Raw genomic sequence first — 16,015 nt, forward strand, 5'->3', positions numbered from 1 at the left:
GAGCAGCAGGATTGGTGCCCTAGGTCGCAGGATCTCTCTATTGGGCCGGGGCACCCACTCACAGGCGTACGGAAGGGAGCCATTACTGTAGGGCTACAGCAGAAACTTCTGCATGTCTTTATTAGCTAGGAGTTCACCAAACACACAGGATGTTTTTTTGTCCCCTACGAATACAAAGTTTTAATAACATATTGGATGCACTGTTGCAGAAAATCCATTCGAGGTAAGAAACCTGAACAGGGAGAGAGAGAGAGAGAGAGAGAGAGAGAGAGAAAAAAAGTTCTCTCCACCAAAAGCTCAGGGCTGTTTAGTCTCCACTCCGTCTTTCTTGTTCATTCCCTCTCTTTCTTTTCCTCTGTAAACACCCTGTCTGATGGAATTTTAAACATTTGAGAAATGTCACTGGGGTCCTAATCCGATTGTGAGGGCCGGCTGGTGGGGCTGGGGCGGTGGAACCTGTAGATGGAATCACTGAGCTAGAGCTAACGTTTGGGAGGCGCCCGCCCGGCCCAGCCTCCTGCTCCCCCCCCCCCCCCCAAGATGAAATCGGTTTTTCATGTTTATTTCCCTGCGCATCTATCCGCTCGTTCATCTCTTCCCCGGCATTACGATCCCACAAGGAGGCTGAAACTGGCGTAGATGTTGATGGATCATTACTAGACCGTAGGCACACAGCTTTGCAGTACAAGGTATACAAAACAATATGTTACTCAATATTTAGTGGAGCAGAGTGAATCTTCACGCTCAGACACTGAAAGTGCCAGAGGTCTCTGGCTAAGAACACAAGCGCTAAGCTGACCCCCCCTCATGCGGAATGTGGTCTGGCAGCAGGTCCAACAGCTTTCATGACTTCAGGTCAGTTGAGATCAAGCCAAGGGCGAGACCAACAATACCACCTTACCACTCATGCTTATGAAGCAAGCTCACTTTTGAGGGGATACTTTGATGGGAACGAACAGAGTCTAAATGAGGTTTCTTGAAGCACATCAACTTTATAATGAACAAATCAATTCTCATTAGATAAAAAAAAAATCACATTTATAACGGCCGATAAGTTACCAAGGCGCAGCCGAGGCTGCTCGAGCTAAAACAGAAGCTCAGATCCAAATGTGCACTCCTTTACTGAGTATCTGACTCTACAGAGCCACAACATGTGAAAGTAGTTTGGACCAACTGAGACTTCTCTGCGCTGGGCCTGGGAGATGAAAGTGTCAAATGAAGAATTCCTGTTTGTGCCGATAAAAACCCACCAGCGTGTCGGGAGGCCGAATTACCAAGTCTAAGCAGTTTACATCTCAGACCCTTTCTTCCCCTGTCAACAGCGCGGGTGGAAGGGCCAGCCATTATCAACTTTTAAAGCAGAATAATGCATACATAATATGTTTGGTGGCACCATTCAAAAGCCATGATTTCCCCCACTGTGCGTGGGGGGTGGGATGGATGGGCTGTTTAGATCCCACTCGCCAGAGACCCCGGGCCAAATAAAACGCCACGGAACACCGCAGCTGAATATGAACTCCTCTGATTTATTTTACTCTTCTGAACATAAACAGATTGATTTGCCCTGGACATCTGCTAACATCACACGAGTATTGGCAATCCAACAAGAGATTGCTTCTGTCCCTGTGGCTTCACTGCTCCTGTGGTCTTCGCTAAGTATGTGCGAGGGTCAATAGTTCATACCAGTAGGTCTGTGGTTGCTGTGAAAGACAGCGCTTGTTGAACCTGCTCACAGCTCTTTGAAGGCCAAACCGATTCATGTGTAACCCTGAGTGCTGCAATACAACAAAATATATGAAATGTCGGCCTCAAAGGAAATCAAAGGGCATTGGAATCAACTTCCATTTGAGTGTAGGCCCTCACTACATGTGTCAGTGGAGCATGGATACATGCATCTTCCTTCTCCTCTTGGCTGCCACTGCTAAGGTTCAATTAATGAACCGACTCTGAAACTTTCAAATGACTAACATACATATGCTCTACAGTGTTGAAAGATATCAAAGTGTGTCATGTACTGTATATATAATTGTATACAAATGATACATATTAAGACAAAATCAATACAACCTACTTACAGTAACATACTGTACTGTTATAAAGGTCTTTACCTGTTAGTATGTTAGCCAGATCTCTCTAAATGTGCTCACAGAGCTCCTTTCACATTCCTGGACTGCTAAACCTGCTTGACTGGTCACAACCCTGAACGTATGCTGCCGTGGTGCATGCCAACAGCTTTATCTAGCTGCTGATGTGTCTGCACTACCTTCTCTGTGTCCGATTTCACCACTGACACAATGACCAGCGGCAGGAGACCCACATGATGGGATCATAGGGGTCCTTTCTAGACCACCGTCGATCCTGCGGCTGAACTGCTACAACTTTAAAGTCAACTGAGGCAGATACCGATAAATAGCTTACTCTACCTGTTGCTTTGACTAAAAGTGTCTGCAAAATGGAAAATTTAGTTGAGAATATTGAAATCGCAGCCAATTATCTCTTACCCTTCGATATGGCTTTGCAAACATTGTCTCTTGAGGGTGATTTGCCATGTCAGATTCACCAGTGAGTTACAAGCTTCACCCAGAGCTGATCTGATCTGGTTAATTGCTTTTAAATCCAGCATGGTCTTTGATGGACTTTTGAGGAATGTGGTGTTGATGGCAAGATAGCTCTCATGATTCATCCAATTTACTGACCCACTATCTCTGAGAAAAAAAGACTCTCTATCTACATATCTTGTGCTCTAACCAAACTGCACAACAGTGTAACACAACAGTGCTACAGTAGTAAGTTGTTTGAGAGACATAAAGGTGAGAAATGTACTATTGCCTCCACTCATTGGGTGAGCATAGAGTTGTGGATTACACAGTATGTATGGTCAATAGCAATGATATTTATGTTTTCCAACCTCCAATACCCATGCAAGCCCTACAGTACTGTATATCACTGACTCAACATCTCTTGCTCAAGGCCATAATGAGATCAGCCGTCCGACGAACACTGACGAATGAGGTATAGAAAGGTAAACAAGGACTCTGCTTTTCTCTGAGTGTCTCTTGAGCTCTATATTTTTCATACATCTTTCATTCCATGCATTCAATACAAGACAGCCAGTTGGTTGGTTTGTGGGATCCAGGGTCATGTTCAAGCACTGATGCAGGTTCATTACAGTAATTAAGACAAAGGCTGAACAGGAAGAGTGGTTTCGTCCACATCAACATTAATACAATGCAATGAGCCATCTATTTACAGAGCAATTAAGTGCCAGGAAAATGGATGTCGGTCAATCGTCAGTAACCCGTTTAACGCCAGTAAGTAACCACCATCTAATGCAATCATTGAGGAAAACAATAACAACTGTTGAGCTTTTATAAAATGTTGAAAGCTATAATCAACCACCCCTTCACCCCAACCCCCACATACACACAGATACACACAGACACACACACACACACACACACACACACACACACACACACACACACACACACACACACAAACACACACACAAACACACTCACTCACTCACAAATAGTCTTTGATGGTTCTAAAAATGGCCTTGAGTATGGATGCCAGGCCTGCCTATTCACCAGTGCTCCCCTGCCACTGTTCACCCCCAGAGGGACAAAGACACGTCTGTGTCTGCTGCCAAGAGAGCCGAGGCCAGGTCTGACCCCTCTCCCCCTGGCTCAGGGGCTCCTTTCTGACCCTTACTGTTTGCTACGCATGGAGACCACCCCTCTCTCCACCAGAAAGCTCTACGAATGGACCAAACTACAGACAGAAAGCTCTACAAACGGACCAAACTGGACCAAACTGTGTCTGCTAGACACAGGTGTAAGGAATATCATCTCACTCCTGTTGAAGAAGAAAGCGAAACCTCGATGTCGCAGTTAATATGAACGTGACTTAAGAGTAATGAGCACAAGAGCCTTAGGCCATTTATGTGTCATAAGGGGCTACTTTATTAGCGTAGCCAAGATGGAGGGGATTAGAGGTGTCGAGGGCAGGCTTTTTTAATTAGGCGCTTTCATTTGTCTAAGAATAGGGACGGGATGGGCACACGCAGCGGGAGGGGGAGGCCTGCAGGACATGTGTACTGTGACCTCTGACCCTGTGCTATGAGATACAGGTACCGATGCACATCTGTGAAGATTCACCACTGCAAATGAACCTAAAACTGCACCACTGTGCCTCAATACGTGCCTCAATATGTGCCTAAATAAACCTCTGACCCTGTGCTATGAGATACAGGTACCGATGCACACCTATGAAGATTCACCACTGCAAATGAACCTAAAACTGCACCACTGTGCCTCAATCTGTGTCTAAATAAACAAATATGTGAGCGCAATGTGATTGCATCCTTTCTCAATAATCTCTGGGTTACAGTAATTTCCAACTGAATCATCAATAGGACAGCATTGTAAAAGGCACTGTACAGACATGATTTTCAGAAAACATTCTCTCTCATTGTGCAGGCATTTTAGAACTCATTAGTTCTCACTTAATACATTCAGTTGTATCAAACCATGCAATTACATGAATTAAGACCAACATACTGTATTTCTCTGTCAAATATAATTAAAATACTTATTCTCCTGTTTAATACCAGAAGAACATACTCTTTATATCAAACTTTTATACGGGCACTCACCCACAGCCCTATTCTATGCACATGAAAAGTTACGGGGTTGTGAAGAGAGTTTCTCTATTCTTCTTTCTCTGTGGGAGGTTTGCTTGTTAAGCTGAGGGTCACGTCTAATTACTGCCTCTGCACTTGGCCCCTATGGCCTCTGTCCAACATCACTGAGGGGCGAGGCAAGACCCTTTAATGTCGGGGCCATGTTATGCCCTCTTTCAACAAGGCCCCAACACCATTGTAGGGGTTCCAGTGTTCACAGTTTTGGCACTTTTTTCATGTAGGCTATAGACAGTACGTTTCAGTCCAGCAGAGAATGATGGTGATAAATGTGAAATTTCCAATGACTCTCTCTCAAGAAAACTTAGTTTTCAGTCAGAAACATGGATTAGCTCATCATTACAATATATGTAAAAAAAACTGGTTCAAATTTGAGGACATACACAGCAGCGCCTTCATTTTGGATTATCAAAGTTTTAGTATCATGATTAATGTTTAGGCAATTAAACATTGAGAGCTTATGAATCACTGACTAGTCTAAAAATGCATTTCCTACCATAGCGGAGGCTTTGGTCTTGCTGTTGTTGTTCTGGGTGGGGTTGGCATCCTCGTGCACACGGTCCAGGAGCCAGAGCAGAAACTCCAGGGCGTCGTGCTGGGAGTTCCCCCTGAACTGTGTGCCATACTTGGACACAATGCTCTGGGGAGACACACCAAAAACAGCATTAATCACAGAGAGACAAAGTAAATAATCATGATAACTTCAAACATCTGCTCAGGACATGGGTGGTGGGTGGTGTGTGGTGTGTGGTTCTCTGATGGAATGACGAGAACTGCCTGAAGATATGTTGTTTGGCTGGTTAACTAGGCCTACATGTTCTAAAAATCACATTATTAAAGGGATATTCCGCCATTTTTGGAAATACGCTCATTTTCCACCTTCCCTCGAGCAAAACAATCGATATTTACCTTGTTCCCGTTCATCCAGCCATTCTGTGAGTCTGGCGATACAACTTTTAGCTTCAGCCTAGCATAGATCATTGAATCGGATTAGACCATTAGCTTCTCGCCTGCTAGCTTCATGTTTAAAAGTGACTAATATTTCTGGTAATTTTCCCATTTAAAACGTGTGTCCTCTCAAGTTAGAAAGTGCAATAAGACCAACTGAAAATGAACCCTGCCGTTTTTCTAGGCTGATTTGACATGGAACTACATTCTCATCTGGCGTAATAATCAAGGCAACTTGCAGCTACTGGCACTACTACTGCTTGATGTCTATGGGGACTATTTTCAGATGCTGCGTACAATATCACTGCGCCTATGGTACGTTTGCAAGTTGCCTTGATTATTACGCCAGATGAGAGTGTAGTTCCATGTTAAATCAGCCTAGAAAAACGCCAGGTTTCATTTTCAGTTGGTCTTATTGCACTTTCTAACTTGAGAGGAGACACGTTTTAAATGGGAAAATTATCAGAAATCTTAGTCACTTTTAAACATGAAGCTAGCAGGCGAGAAGCTAATGGTCTAATCCGATTCAGTGATCTATGCTAGGCTGAAGCTAAAAGTTGTATCGCCAGACTCACAGAATGGCTGGATGAACGGGAACAAGGTAAATATCGATTGTTTTGCTCGAGGGGAGGTGGAAAATGAGCGTATTTCCAAAAATGGCGGAATATCCCTTTAAGGCTAGGTAACAATGATCTTCCAAGTTATGGCTATGGCTGACATTGTGCAGCTTGCGGTTTTGCATGTGGCTGTTGGTGCCGGAGCCAGACAAAATCAAAAGTGAGAACATTCTGTTAACGTTAACAAAACGTCCTCGTGTAGCCAGGCGGTGCTAAGTTGTCTGGAGTGTTTTGACAAATTAAACGTGGACGTCGCAGTGTAATTCAACCCTGTCTGTCAGATGGTGTTCAGAGCTACGTTATTGTCAGAGTTCTCCTGAGGTCTGAGTCTGATACATAAAACAAACACTGCTACGGCACCTCTTCCACACTTACACGCAAGCTCCCTCAACCAGAGCCAACACAAACATCTTTTCCAAACTACAAGAGACGTGTGACGGTATGCAATGATACATCACACACTGCTATTTTAAGAAGCATTTTGACAGAATGATACCCGGATGTGCTTAAAAACAGCAAGTTCATCTAGCCAGACTCTAAATATAAATGTTAGGGGCCACCAACTAGGGAGCTAATTAATTAGCTTAATCTCCATAAGAAGTGTGTGAGAGAAGAGGAGGAATAAGATAGATGCTAGCTATGTGCCTCTGCCACTCAACATCAATCTCCTTCCTCCCTCTGCTAAGGCCATGATGTTCTAGCAGTAGTGAATCTCCTGAAGGGAAAAAAAGAGAGCAAACCCCAGCTCAAAGGAACGAACAACACAGGCTGCACTGGAGAGGGTGTGTGTGTGTTTGTGTGTGTGTGTGAGAGAGAGAGAGAGAGAGAGAGAGAGAGAGAGAAAGATATTCCTCTCTCCGTGATCCTGTGTGTGTGCCCAAGGTTATGGAGGGCCCCGCTGACTGAGAGAAGGAATCCGAGGGCACTGCTGCCAGGATTAATGTGTTTGCAGCACTGTTATGAAGATGATCACTGAAGGACAGACCTGTCTCAGGAAACACTGCTGCTCTATGGCCTTGAACAGAAACAAGAAAATGTGCACGTTTGAGAGGGGAAATGACATGAGGACACAGAGCATAATAAACTCCATTTCTCATTACTCCTCTTCTCTGGGAGTACTCTCTGGCTTTGGCTGATCTTTTGGCCAGTTCACTTTTAATGACGCAAACTCAAACCACAACTCTCTTCCACTCTGCAGTGCAGAAAACCAGCTATGCACAATCATGTTGTGCTTGAAGTTACCTTACTGTATGTGTGGTTTGAGCCCAACAGTGGATACATTACTCACCGTGTCGGTTCCAGGTCACCCTTCATATTTCAGGGTGACACAACGTGCAGGCCACCAGCACAGTGACTCAGTGAACGCAGAAAGCAACCACCAGAGAGATGCCAGAAGTAATACTACTGTACCACACGTGGAAATTAAACTTCAAACAGAAACTAAACCTGGCGAAAGAGAAACCTTTATTTTGTCAGCTTTAAAGAGTCCTCGCAGAAAACACAATTGTACTCCATAACAGTGATCAGTCATGAGTCTCAATAGAGACATGATGCAACTGCTGCATAGTGCTGCCATGTACAGTAGCCTACTAACCGAAGACAATAAGGCACGCCTCCACACTATAACAAACTCACTTGTTCCTGAAACTCCTTTCAAACACAAGTCTTACATGCTCTCCCGTTGGTCCCTCAATGATTGTTGAGACTGAAATGTTTGATATACATATATTTATATAAAAATATATGTGGTGTATATGATGTATATCTGTAGCCTACATTTCATAACACAAATGTTGTTCTAAAGCCACACTGATAATCCTCATATTTTCAACAAAAGATCACAAAATTGCCATTTTAACATCAGGTCCTGCTTAACATCCAATCAAAAAAAAAAATCACTTAAGAGCAAATTATACTTATGCCAATACAATGAGTTGCACACAATCTGCATAGCATCCACACATTACTTTCACACACCATGAAACTTGTGTGCATTGCCTCACTAAGATAAAAAGCAAAACATAAGTTACTTAGATGACATTGAAATTAACTGTATGTTCAGTTAGTTTTTCCAACATCAAGAAGGGATAGCCACAGCCTGTAACTATGGCAACAGGTAGCCCTCTAAATCTGTTCTAAGAATTTCCGTCAAAATTCTACAGTCTATGCAAAGTAAAATTTGAAAAATTCCGCGTTTGAAAAATTCTCTCATTAATAACAAGCAAATCTTAACTTGCTGAGAGATATACTGTGATTTCAAACCTGAGATCACCATGAATTCTCAAAATAATTTCTCAAACTATGATGAGGAGGATGATTATCACCAAGAGCAAGGTATTTTCAGTTCTGAAATGGTTTCATTTTTGTAGATAGATTGATACTTTATTGATCCCCAATGGGAAAAGGGATGCTCAATTACGGTAAAAATCAGTATCACGTTTATTTTGTTCAATATTGAGATCACAAATTAAACATGAGTACTCAATGATTTTGTAACTATCATCCATATTCAAAATGTAATTTTGTTTAATTTTTAAATTGAATTTTAAATATAATCCAACAGGAGAAAATTCATGAAAAAATATAATGCACACGACAACTCAAGACAAAAGGAGAATATTGGGTAACACTTTATATTAAGACACACATAGTCACCATTAATTAGCTGCTTACTAACATGTATATTAGTAGCATACTAGCCATTTGGTAGTTATTGTAAATCACTCATTAATACCTTATTCTGCAAGACCTTATTCTACCCATACCAGACCCTTAATTTAGAATTTCCTCTTTGTAAGCTCCTAATTACCCCTTATTCATAGTTATTAAGTAAGTTGTTGCATATGAATTATGACCTAAATATGCAAGGCTCAGAATGGGGCTTGGAAGGTGGTAGTACCACAAGAACAGTTATTCACCCATAATAATACTTATCAAAGATGGTCTATTCAAATGGAAGTAAACACTAAGCCACAAGTGCTAATAGTGTGCAAATAACTCATAATTAAGCCGAATATGTTCCCTATTCTAAAGTTATTTCCCTATTCTTATTTATTTTACTTATGTGAAAGACAGACCTGTGAGCACGCCCACTCAAAGTGTTCATGCTCATTCAACATGCAGGTTAATGTTCAGGATGCGTTTAGAGCAGCGGTTCCCAAACTTTTTTCTCCTCGTACCACCTTCTACATCCTGACTCGGCTCGCGTACCCCCCTCCATCCAACACATTTCTACAGAAGACAGCAGAGCAGGTGCTTGCTTTGTTCAAAAGTCGTAGGTGAGAGAGATAAGGAGCAAAGTATTGGTGCATATGGTTTGAGAATAATTGAAGACAAAGCATCTCTCTGGGCCCAAGTGCAAGTACATGCTGGTGATGAGCCATATGAAGAATTTGCTGAATGTGAAAGACAGACTTGTGAGCACGACCACACAGTGTTCATGCTCATTCAACATGCAGGTTAATGTTCAGGACACATTTAGAGAGGAAGCAAAAAGAATGTGATGTGAAAGAAGACACAGCTGTCACAGGTCTCTTCTTTTTTACCTTGTTTGTCATTTTCATATACTTCTTCAGGTGTATCCACACCTGTGACAGCAGTGTCCTCTTTCTCTAAATGCATCCTGAACATTAACCTGCATGTTGAATGAGCATGAACACTTTGAGTGGTCATGCTCACAAGTCTGTCTTTCTCATAAGTAAACTCTCACCTATGACTTTTGAACAAAGCAAGCACCTGCTGTCTTCTGCAGAATGAATCTATGCGGATCTATGATGGCAATATTGGTTGAAAGGAACATTTTGTGCAGAAATTAATGTTGATTAAAATATTTTTTAATAACTTTTTTTTTATTTTACTATTACTGTTTACTATTATATGCTATTTATTATTACTAAATTCAGTGGACAATTGGTGGGGAAGATCAGTTACAATACAGTCTCAAAACAAGAATCTGTTTCTTCACAGACCCATTCTCACAGGCAGTTTATTTGATAAAATTATGTTTTAATTGCCATTCTGTTATATTTATATGGGTGGTTGACATGACATGGCCTTTTTTTGGTCCAGAGTGTCAAACTGAAGTAAAGAAATGTCTAATCTAAAAATAAATGTGGTTATATTGTTCAGAAAAAACTGCTTTATATGAACATATGGACCATTCATGCCAGTCATATTCCTATTTCTCAAAATGTTCAGCCAAACCAGGAAAAGCTCATATGGCGTGACTGTCCCGAGCCCATTTCATAAAGTTTGATTTTGAATTAAAAAAAATCTATTTAATATATTTTCCCATTACTTAAATACAATGAATACTAAATATGTCTACTTTTAAGTCTGTAGTGTTTAAAGTGCAGGCATAATATTTTTGAACAAGCCATAAACAAAAACATTTTGTCCCAAAAATCAATATCATATGGTGTGACCCTAAATTATGTTTTTTAAATGTGCAATTGTGTGGAGACCTTTAGGGATAGGGGGTCCTTCCTCATTCAGGAAGTATAATAACTTCTCAGAAGGACATTGAAAGTTTACATGTTGAGTTATCTCTCATATTTCTTTCAATAAATCAAGTATTTCCAGCACTCCTATCTCAGTTCCACTTTTCACTGTCTTTTGGTGTGACCCATTTTTCAGGAAAATTTCAAAAATAAATAGTTTTTTGGTCAAAATTACCTTTACATCTATGTTACCATGTTAAAGTGAGCATATGATTTTGGTCCTAGCATGTAGCCTCAAGACTCATTGTTCTGCTAAGTGCATGAAACCTCATATGGAGTGACCCCATATCATATGGTGTGATGGGGTTTTGCTGTCACACCATATGATTTATTTGTCACACTATATGATATAATCTGTATTTTCCTACATAAATAATGTTTTTTTCAAACATATGTTTAATTAATAGTTTAGAGTTATACATATTTTAACATATTTAACATTTTGTTAACATTTATTATTTAATATGTGGCACCTATTACCCAAGTGCTATACAATATCTGGTGGAATTCTGTTTTACAAAGTTCTGAGTTTTTAACAGTGATCCTTTATGTGATATATTTGTCTTAAACTGTGATTTATTGTTTGTGAAATGCATATATTCACATTTTTGCGTTAACAGATTGTTATTTGGTGTGATTTATCATATGGTGTGACACCATATCATTTGGTGTGACATCAAGAAACATCAAGAAATTATGAAAATAAAAAGGCTTTCGGAGTCTAAATCATACAAATCTGAATGTAACAGATAGGAAATAGGGTCAGCAAACATTGTATGCATTTCATTTCTTTTGTATCAAGATATGTCCAAATTAATATGAAGTTTATTGAAAGATTAGGGACAAATGCCTTACTTTGTGTATTGATGAATAAATATACTGTAAAATATAATACATTTCCACAAGGAAATGCTAGATCTTGATGAAGTAAAGATAGAAGATTATGATACACTGACTCACATAAAAAATATATACCCCATCATAGTTTTACACACAATAACTTTCATGTCACACCATATGATAATTTTAGTCACTAACACAAGACATTAGTGAATAAATATGAATTCCAATACAAATTCTAAAAGATCATACATATTTTGGGAATGGGAGAGTCAGTACAACATAACTAAGTGATTTCCATGCATAATGTCTGAATTTTTTTTCAAAAACTTTTTTTCGGCCTAAAACGTCAACCACCCATATACATCTACTAACATAAATATGACCATAACTTACACTGCAGCTAACTTTACTCTTGAAAGGAATATAATCACCCAAACATAAGTGGGGCAATCCATACCATTTCTGGAAAATGCAAAAAAGCTCATAAAAAATGTTTGACCTCATACAGCAGAGCTAGGGATTGAATCACACCGGATTTCTCCTTTAGCATGACACACATACATGGTGAACAAAAACCCAACTTGTGGGTGAATAACTGTTCTTGTGGTACTACCACCTTCCAAGCCCCACACTGAGTCATGCATTTTTAGGTCACAATTCATATGCAACAACTTACTTAATAACTATGAATAAGGGGTAATTAGAAGCTTATAGGGGAAATTCTTAATTAAGGGTCTAGTAAGGGTAGAATAAGGTCTTGCAGAATAAGGTATTAATTAGTGATTTATAATGACTACCAAATGGCTAGTATGCTACTAATATACATGTTAGTAAGCAGCTAATTAATGGTGAATATGTGTGTCTTAAAATAAAGTGTTACCGAATATTGTTATGAAACTGTAGCAAAATAATCATTATATTCCGACTACAGTATGTTATTTTCATAATTGTGGGAAGTCATTATCACAATTAATGAATTCATTCAATTAATTGCACTATACCTACATTTTTGGTCCAATACCATGTGACTCGGTCGATTAATTAATCTATTTCTTTTCCTTCTCTTAGGTGTCCAACACATCCTTACCAACCAGGAAGGAGTCACCTATTTCCATGGTGTGTTGTTTCTTACTTCCTACATAAATAATATCTAAATCATTTCAAAATTATATCTTCTCACCAGAATGGTCTATTGAATAAAGTGTTGAATCCCAACATGTCATGTACCATTGCTCCCTAGCAGCCCCTACCACTGGATTTGGAGTCACCAATCAGCCAGTGATTTGGTCTGAGTACCATGGTTATCAGCCCCAGCAAGACCATGGGCTGCTTGGCAACTCCACTGCTCTGCCGCAGTTCCTGCCTGTCAACGAGATCCCAGCCCTCCACCCTATCCCTCCTCAGGGATACCACGGGATGACCCTTCAGAACAGAGCTGTAGCCTTCGATCCCCGGCTACAAGGCCCTGTCATGTTTGTGGATCCCAGGGGCCAACAGCACGGCACCTCTGTGACCTTCCATCCACAGCTGCAAGCGCCCCTTGTGGCTATGGGTGTTGGAGGCCCACAGTATGGTGTCCCTGTTTCCTACGCTCCACACGTGCAGGCCCCCTTCATGTATATAGATGCCAACGGGCAGCAGCATGGCACTGCTGTGGCTTTTGACCCACAGCTGCAGGCACCCTTCATGCTGGTGGACGGTGGAAATCTACTTCACGGCACCTCTATGCCCTCTGATGAATATCTACAGTCGCCCTTGATGCCAATGGATGTCACAGGCATACAGCATGGCACTGCTGTACTCTTCAATCCAGTGCCAGCACCAATTGATCCAGTTGAGCTCATCAACTACCCACAGTTGCCATCGATTGAGCAGCTGGCTGCTGGACCGAGCAGCTCTGGCCTGATGAGACCAGCCCCAATGGTGCAGCTTCCACCCCAGCAGAGCCTGCAGAAGACCAGGGCTCCTTCAGAGGAGGCTGTGTGTGCCCCAAGTAATGTGACTACTGAGTCGCTGAGTCCACAGGCAACCATGTCCACGGTGGTTGCAGAGGCCAAGCAGGCACAGGCTGAACAGTCAAAGGTCAAGATTGAGCAACAACAGCAGCCAGGCACCAGCGGTTCAGAAGAGCCCAAAAGCCAGGATGACACCGAGAAACAGCAGCTGCCTGGTGCCACGGTGGAGGCTGACGAAAACACTTTCGACCAGGTACTGAAGACTGCTCCTGTCGAGACTGGCAAGGCAGAAGCCAATCTGCCCAAGACACCTAAGGACAGCCTCCCTGAGAATGCTGACGACAGGCACCAAGACAAGAATAGAAAGCAAAAGCCTGACAAAGGTGAGAAAGAGAGGAAGGAGAAACGGCACAAGAAAGCAACAAGCCCGACCGAGAAAACAACCAAGTCTGGTGATGGAGAGGAGGAGGGGCCAGACACCAACAACAAAAAAGACAATTCAAAGATGCCTGAAGATAAATCAAAGGCTAAGCACAAGGACTCCTCCAAAAAGCCCAAGAGCAATAAGGCCAACGAGACACCCGTCAGCCTGCAACCCAGAAGCGAACTTGGAGAGCGCATCATGAACTCTGTGCAAGTCTTCTATAAGCTTGGAGACAAGATTGAGAAAGTCAAGCCCCCAAAACCAAACCAAGAGGAGGCTGCCAAGAAGTCTCAGTCTGAGCATCCCAGCTCATCTGGTACTAGTCAAAGGGGGCAGCCTAAGATCCCCTACCCAGTCCAGCCTTACAGGATCCCCAAGGTGCAGATCCCAAGCAACATGCCGGAGCGGCCAAGATCAAGATCAAGCAACGTGGCGGACCGTGCATCTGTGGGTTCTCATGCCGACCAGTCACGCCGCCCGGCACCCACCCAAAGAAGGCCTTCCGCACCCGAGATACGGGCCCAGATGCTGCCAGCACCTGCCCGCCAAAGACACCGCCACGAGGTGCCCCACTTCTTTAAGAACCACGCATATGGCAGTGTAGGCGACTACGGGGACGGAGAGAGGATCGTCTACCTGAGGCCAGAGTACCCTGGCATGTTCCCCCTCCCCCACGCCAACCTGAGGGCACTGCCCCCCGGTGCACCCAGACGCTTCCACTGCCGGGAGACCTCCGTGCCCATCCCCGACGACCGCCGCGCCGAGATAGAGGCCATGAAGCGCGAGGCCAAGCGGCTGAGGGACGAGGCCGTCATGATCACACGCAGTGGCATGGACAGCAGCGTGCTGGCTGACCGCATGCACCTGCCGCATGAGCCGTGGCCGAGGGAGGACGTCTGGTGGGAGACTGGACTGGACGAAGTGTGGCAATTGGATGAGTGTATACTGGGCCCCAGGGATGACTTGAATCTTGACTGAGACAAAAGAAGAATTCTTCTTTTGTTTCAAGTTAAAAAGTGTATAAATTATCGATGAATTCATTTTTTATAATTTAAGAAAATACACCTATTTTTATTATTATAATATCTGACTTGTGCTTGAGTGTGTGTGTATGCCTACATGTGTTTATCTGTTTTCACTGTGTGCATGTAGAGTGTGTGTGTGTGTGTGTGTGTGTATGCATGTGTGTACAAATTTGAATGCGCTGCCACATGCATATGTCTGAATGCGTACCTGTGTGTGTATACGTGTGTCTGTTTGAATATACCTGTGTGTGTGTGTGTGCGCGCGCGCGCGTGCAAACTGTAAACATTAAAAAAGCCATGCAGATCAAGGCATAAGTTAATCCTAGGAGCTGGAAAACATCCAAGTGAGACATGTAGGCTATAGAGACGGAGCTGCTGACCAAAAAATCTCTTGCACTCTTTGACAAAACCAATAACTACAACAGCCATAATGATATTAAGGACATAAACACAAGTCCATGTCTGAGAACAATTTTTTAACGCTGAGAGAAAGTATTCCTATAGCTAAATGTATTAAAAGCTTATTGACATAGATGGATCTTAAATATGTATTATCACCTTGCGTTTACACCTTGAACATTTCACAGCCCTGTTAAATACAGAAAACCTCTGCTAACAGTGTGAAAACGTTCAAAGTTGTTAATACCCTTGGTTACCTTCTCTGAAAGGGCTGCTTTTTGGCCTGTGTGAGACCACACTAGAGCTGGTCACAGAGGTGGGTGTAATTTACTATGCCCTTCACTCTTATTGCCATTCTGACCTGTGAGTCAGCTAGGGAGGAGAAGAGAACCGGCGGGAGGCTTTACTCAGCCCCATCAGGTTAATTACAACCCTGGGTTAGTTTCTGAGCCCTTTCCCTTAAATTCCATGAGACACACTGTTGTCTGAACAAGCACAGGGTACAACTAATGTAATTCAAATATTAACCTGAACAATTCAGCAGTCAGAAGCCATGACTCCTTTTAACCTCCTGGAGGAGGAGTAGACATGCTTGAGTGACAA

The 16,015-nt window shown here is 42.3% G+C and overlaps 2 protein-coding genes across 2 annotated transcripts in view; one reads left to right on the forward strand and one right to left on the reverse strand.

Annotated features, from left to right (window-relative positions):
* Positions 1–16,015, reverse strand: part of usp43a (ubiquitin specific peptidase 43a) — an 89,807-nt gene that overhangs the window by 61,809 nt on the left and 11,983 nt on the right. Inside the window, exon 2 of the mRNA XM_062547852.1 lies at positions 5,199–5,342. Coding sequence (XP_062403836.1) covers positions 5,199–5,342 — 144 coding nt within the window. The remainder of the gene's footprint in view (positions 1–5,198; positions 5,343–16,015) is intronic.
* On the forward strand, positions 8,524–15,038 carry LOC134080005 (uncharacterized protein C2orf78-like). The gene is made up of 3 exons (XM_062536199.1): positions 8,524–8,601; positions 12,678–12,725; positions 12,853–15,038. Exons 1-3 carry the CDS (start codon positions 8,541–8,543, stop codon positions 14,964–14,966), a joined length of 2,223 nt encoding a protein of 740 aa, XP_062392183.1. The 5' UTR covers positions 8,524–8,540; the 3' UTR covers positions 14,967–15,038.

This window comes from Sardina pilchardus, chromosome 1 (assembly GCF_963854185.1).
Source record: "Sardina pilchardus chromosome 1, fSarPil1.1, whole genome shotgun sequence".
Lineage (NCBI taxonomy): Eukaryota > Metazoa > Chordata > Actinopteri > Clupeiformes > Clupeidae > Sardina > Sardina pilchardus.